The sequence below is a fragment of the Salvia miltiorrhiza genome, chromosome 3 (genome assembly GCF_028751815.1).
Source record: "Salvia miltiorrhiza cultivar Shanhuang (shh) chromosome 3, IMPLAD_Smil_shh, whole genome shotgun sequence".
Classification (NCBI taxonomy): Eukaryota; Viridiplantae; Streptophyta; class Magnoliopsida; order Lamiales; family Lamiaceae; genus Salvia; species Salvia miltiorrhiza.
Window position 1 is genome coordinate 62997996 of NC_080389.1, and position 6344 is coordinate 63004339.

At 36.6% G+C, this 6344-nt stretch overlaps 1 protein-coding gene across 1 annotated transcript; it reads right to left on the reverse strand.

Moving 5' to 3' along the window:
- Window positions 1-253: 253 nt before the first annotated feature.
- On the reverse strand, window positions 254-4315 carry LOC131015325 (putative receptor-like protein kinase At3g47110). The gene is made up of 4 exons (XM_057943681.1): window positions 3376-4315; window positions 3082-3300; window positions 1013-3007; window positions 254-916 (listed from the first exon to the last, which is right to left on the reverse strand). Exons 1-4 carry the CDS (start codon window positions 4286-4288, stop codon window positions 573-575), a joined length of 3471 nt encoding a protein of 1156 aa, XP_057799664.1. The 5' UTR covers window positions 4289-4315; the 3' UTR covers window positions 254-572.
- Between the last annotated feature and the right edge of the window lie 2029 nt (window positions 4316-6344).

Consider the following 6344-nt stretch of genomic DNA (forward strand, 5'->3'; position numbering starts at 1 on the left):
TCAATTTCGCAAGTGTTTCCTCTGGAATTCAAAAACTGTATTAATTATGGATTCAAAAACTGAAACTTTTAGCAGCAAGAATTAACTTCTCTGCCTCTAAACCAATTTGATAATTAGTTGTTGAAATAGAAATCATATAAAAGGAGAAAAACGAAAAAGAAAACCTAGCAAATCTTTGAAAGCACAAAGACGCTAACTAAGGGCCGAACCTCAATAAAACCTTCATGGCGAAACCCAATGGTTAAAACACTAGTAAAGGAAAAAGAGTAATCGTCTACTAAAACGAGAAAAAAAAAAAAAGCAGAAACAAGAAGAACAAATTAACAATAATAGCAAAAACCAACAAAAGGACCAAGCCAAATTTTCCATTCTTTATGTCATCCACCACACCACTATCCAGTGCCTCACCCCGGTTAGCATCTACTGCCTCTTCAAAATCTTCAACACTACATGCCTCATCAAAGCCACCAAATGAAGAAGACATCATTAGCTAATTAACTTTACGATAGAAATTTGAGATATGAATATCCTTTTAGAAATAACATAAAACTTTGAAATAGCTTACTTGAATCTCATTGGGAAAATCGATGTTTGATTTTCTGCAACTCTGCATGTGCTTGTTTCATGTTGATTCTATCCCCGGGAGAGTCCGCAGAGCATTTCAGAGCCAATTCAAGTATGGATGATACACACTGCATATTCTTGTCAATCATTTCTTCCTCCAAATTCATGACTAAGTTGGCATCTATCACTTCATCTGGGATCTCCGAAAGTGAGAGTTCTACCCATCTCTTTAAGCTCATATTTCCGCCAAACATATCATCACCAGGCCTTTTTCTTGTAAAAGTTTCAATCAACATCACCCCGTAGCTATACACATCACACCTTGTTGAAACTAGCCCTTCCAAACCATACTCTGGAACAACAAAAATGATCATGATGTATGCAGTAAGGAAGACATAATTAAATGATTAAAAGTGAAGTGCAATACATATATTTAGAGAAACTTCACCTGGAGCAATGTAACCCAATGTTGCTAGCGTGTTGGTTAACACAGAGCTATCTCCATCGCATAACAACTTTGCTATCCCAAAGTCGCTTACATGGGCAACCATGTCTTCATCTAACAACACATTACTAGGCTTCAAGTCGCTGTGGACAATGGGCATTGAATAACCGTGGTGAAGATACTCCAAAGCAGATGCAACATCAATCATTATATTCAATCTCTCCATCATATTCAAGCAATAGTTGTGGGAATATAACCATTTTTCAAGGTTTCCCTTTGGCATATATTCAAGTACTAATGCCTTGAACTCTTCATTGGAGCAACTACTTATGACGCTTGTCAGATTCCTGTGTCGAATGCTACGGAGTATCTCACATTCGACATCAAATATTCTTGAAATACCTTCTAGCTGCATATTAAACACCTTGACAGCGATATCCTTCCCATTGTTAAGAATTCCCTTATAAACAGAGCAAGAACTCCCGGTGCCAAGTAAATTGCTTTCATTGAATCTTTCCGTTGCTTGCAGCAGTTCATAATAAGAGATTCTTTCCGGCACAATGGATTTCAGCTCATCAACTTCTCTGCTAGTCGTCTTATCTTTCCTTTTGTTTTTGACAATTATAAAGGCCAAAGAAACAACTGAGATGAAAGCCACAACCCCGAAAACAATAAATGAAGCTCGTTCCACCTTCTTTCTCTTTGATCTGTGATTAGAAATTGAAGAGCAATTTTGAACATGGAACTTGGGGATTCCACACAATGCCTCATTACCCTTAAAAGAATCCATAGTGAAGTCTCTAAACGAACCTCCATTAGGAATTTCTCCACTCAAACTATTGAAAGAGACATTAAAGTAGTCGAGGTGTTGGAGTGCTTCTAAAGACTTTGGAATTGAACCAGAGAGGTTGTTGTACGACAAGTCGAGATTTGCCAAACTGGTCATTTTTCCCATAGACACAGGAATAGAACCTTCTAGTCTATTATTTGCCAAAGACAAATTAATCAAATTCTGCAACTTTCCGATATTGCTCGGAATTGACTCTGACAACTTATTCATCGATAGGTTTATATATATTGCTGCTCCTAAGTTACTTATCTCTTGTGGTAGGAACCCATTTAATGAATTCGAGGACAAGTCTAGAGTGATCAAATCTTTTAGGCCCCATAAGCTTGATGGTATGCTTGAATTCAAAATGTTGGAGTCTAGATAAAGAACTCTTAAAGAAGAGACATATCCCAGACATTTAGGAATTGAGCCTGAAAATTGATTATGGCTCATAAATAAAGCATTGAGGCTGAATAGATCACATATAGCATGTGGTATTAAGCCTCCCAACATGTTATCTTGAAGATCTAATCCTTGAAGTTCATGGAAATGGCTTATAGTTAGTGGAATATTACCAGATAACTCATTGCCATGCAAAGCCAATGCAATCAAACGGCTTAAATTGCCTATTTCAACAGGAATGCTGCCACTGAAATTGCAGTTGTTGGCAGTGAATGTTCGAAGTGAGGAAGATAAGTTCCCAACAGAAGCTGGAATGACACCATTTAGAGGATTATGATCAATTGACAAAAGATTTAGAGACCTGCAATTTGTCAATGAAGTAATGAAGGAAGAAGATGGTGCCTGGGTAAGATTGTTGCTGAACAGAGTAAGACGTTGGAGATTTTTTAGGTTGCCGAGATGAGTAGGTATATAACCACTGAATTTGTTTTCATGAAGTGTGAGAATTGTGAGTCGAGAACAGTTAGAGATGGAGTTGGGTATTGCTCCACTCATGGAATTTATGCCAAGAAGAAGATGTTCAAGAAAGGGAGTGGCACGGCATAAATGGGTTGGAAGAACCCCTGACAGAGCATTGCCGGTAACTGATAGAATCCGAAGAGTTGAAATGTTAAAGAGCTCATGTGGAATCGAACCACTCAAGCTGTTCAAGTTTAATTCTAATATCTCCAAATGGTAAAGTTGGCCAAATTCAGTGGGAATAAGCCCTGCAAAACATGAGATTTCAAAAACACATATTGTAGCTAAACAAGCAATTTACATGAAAATTACTCTGTTGTACCTGTAAAATGGTTTTCCGAGAGATCCAAATTTGTTAGCATGGTAATATTCCCGACATCCCTTGAAAGGTTCCCCGTTAATTTGTTGCGCCCTAGATTTATGATTTGCAGAGCAGACATATTCATGAAAATATTGAAATCAATTGAGCCCGCAATCTCATTCCGTTCAGCACCAAAAGTAAGCAGACTCTGAAGATAGCCAATCTCATGTGGTAGTATTCCTGGCAAAAAAAAGTGTCATGAAACTAATAAAATCTTATTTACACAAATTTATGTGATAAGAACTTGAACCATACCATTCAAATTGTTACCACCAAGATATAACCCCTGAAGAGATGTCAAGTAGCCGATTTCTGAAGGTATCTCCCCACTAAAAGAGTTGTAAGAGAGGCTCAACTCCTCAAGCCGTGAACATTGGGATACATTTGTGGGAATCGCGCCACTCAGCTGATTTTTAGAAAGACTTAGCACAGTAAGAAATGAAAGATTACAGCACATGTCTGTTGGAAGACTTCCACTCAATTGATTGCCTGTCAAAGCTATAACTACAAGGGTCGAGATGTTGAATATGGCTGATGGTATAGCACCCGACAAATGATTGAATTGAACATACAGAGTTTGTAGACTTTGAAGTCTTCCCAACTCTTTTGGAATTTCTCCACTTAGAGAATTGGAAGATAAGGAAAGATATTGTAGGTTTGTGAGGTTTGAGAGAGATTTTGGGATGGAACCCATGAAGCTGTTGTTGCGTAAATTCAAGTACTCTAATTTTGGTAACTGACCCAACATCGGAGGGATGTCTCCGGTGAAGTTGTTGAATCGGAAAGATATGAACTTCAAACGGCGGAGGAGAGACAGTTCCTGTGGCAAATCTCCATAGAAAAGGTTGTTGGTGAGGTCGAGGGAGACGAGGAAGGAGAGGTGTCCGAGCTGTGGTGGAATGGTGGCGGAGAGAGCCATGTTGGAGAGATTCAAGGCAGCTACTCTGTGGTGGCGGAAGCTGCAAGTGACGCCAATCCAGCTGCAGACGGAGGTGGAGTTGGTCCAATTAGTTGCAAGTAAAAGAGATGTATGTTTGAGTGAAAGAAGGGCAGTTTGATCAGTTGCAAGGCTCAGAGGTTGTTTGGCTTTGGCTTCAGAAGAAAGCATTGGGAAGGTTATGGTAATTAGGAATGCATACAGCAAAATGTAATGAAGCTTTTTCTCCATGGCTGCAAATTGTGATTGTATTATGACTGCATCCAATAATCATCATATATATATAGAAACAGATATATAGAATCCTTATATCTCGATTGATTATATAGAAACAGATATATAGAATCAAACTTCTATTTGTGCAACAACTGGGTTAATGGACTTAATTATGATTCCGGTTGCTGATTAATTTGGGAATGAGATGTTAATTAACTAAGTGAGCGGTTGTGAGCATTATTTTAACATATAAATCGGATTCACAATTGTGAGCATCGCATATATTTGTATATTATTGTTTTAATGTTATGAGAGAAAAAAAAGTCAAACTATATCATAATGGATGGCCTTTATAATTTTTTGTTTTTCAACGTTAAGAGCTTCTTGTACCATGATCCATGTACCCTCTTGATTTTCCTAACAATAAATGGTTAAAAGTAATATGTATAGTTCAATTTAATTTAAAATATACAATAGAGCGAAAAGTCAATATTAATTAACCTTAAATAAACAGTTTATTAATTTCAATTTACCATTTAATTATAGTTATTATTAAACTAATTAAATTTCCACACTAATAGATCATTAAATTAAGCAGCTCAATTTAATTATCAATTTAGGGTTACATATAAATGCGGTGCTTGCTCATGTGATATTAACAATGTATATATGTTTTGTGGGTTTCAAACTAAGAGAATTAATTTGAACTGAAACGCATCCAACCATCTAATTTCGACAAATTATTATAAATACTTACAACATTCAACATTCAAATACTTCAATTCGATCTAAAGTTAAATATCATGATTCAAATCCTATTCTTCCTCGTTATTAGTGGAGTAATGGTGAATGAATCTCAAGCGCATCGTCAAATCGAATCGATCAATTCAACAATTGTTACAACAAATAATAAAATCGATTTTTGCGACAATAACGAAATAGAGTCTGTAGCTTGTTGTCAAGCAATTCTTAAGTGCTTTTGCAATCTCGCTGATTCATTGCCAAGTGGTTGTTGTATTTCATATAAAGCTCTTAGTTCAGATAGTTTTGATGCATTTCGAGATGAAGCCATTGCAGAAAATAATTCTGAATATTGTAACACTGAGTATGGGATTAAAACTTTAGAACATTTATGCAATCCTTGAGAATTGCTAAACATGTAACGTTGCAATAATCGTTAATGAATTTATTTATTTTGAATTTCATATTAACTAGTATTTATATCCGTGCAATGCACGGAAAAATATTTATATATATAAGGAGAGTTTCAATGAGATCCATCATATATGGTAAGATCTTAGATTGATTTATATGTGTTGATTTAATGTATTTTAGAGCTGATATTTTGAGAGGGAATTTTTTACCTGGATTCGAATACTGGAGGGAGCGAAAATTTTACTAATTTTTTTAATATTGTTATTCAACACTATATATTGCATTATTCAACACTATATGATAATTAAGAAAATAAAATAAGTCGCCAATAACTGTGATTGTGATTGTATTATGATAATTAAGTCGCTAATAACTGCAAGCTATATACACAAATATTACAAGACTTGAGCGTCTTGATGGGTGTGGCTTTTGATGTCTTTTTTGTTTTTTTGCGTTTGAGTCAAGTGCTCCTTATATGTTATTTCCACACCTACTCTCTCGTGGTCCATACAAATGTCGGCCCCTATCACTTATAGAGACTGAGACGAAGATGAAGACGAAGACGAAGACTTGAGGTTGAGACAAAGACAGAGACGGAGACGAAGACTTGAGGATGAGTGCCTTGATGGCTTTGTATGAGTTGATGAGCTAAGGTTGTTGTATTGAGAATATGCATTTGAGTTCCTCTTGAAATCGTTTGTCTTTGTCTTGGATGAGTAAGATGGCTTTGTTTGGCTGATGAAGAAGACGAATGGCAAAGAAGGGTACGCTGACTGTCTAGCTCCGTTTGAGTCAAGTCGTCCTTAGATGTCGGCCCCAATCACTTATAGAGACTGAGACGAAGACGAAGACGAAGACTTGAGGTTGAGACAAAGACAGAGACGGAGACGAGGAAGGAGAGGTGCCCCAATCTTTT

Bases quoted from the DNA above. Each gene is read 5' to 3' on its own strand.
- LOC131015325 (XM_057943681.1), bottom strand. From the start codon at position 4,288: ATGGAGAAAAAGCTTCATTACATTTTGCTGTATGCATTCCTAATTACC. The intron at 3,008-3,081 runs GTACAACAGAGT...CATGTTTTGCAG, and splicing joins CTCGGAAAACCATTTTACAG to GGCTTATTCCCACTGAATTT. The intron at 917-1,012 runs GTGAAGTTTCTC...TTGTTGTTCCAG, and splicing joins ATTGGGTTACATTGCTCCAG to AGTATGGTTTGGAAGGGCTA.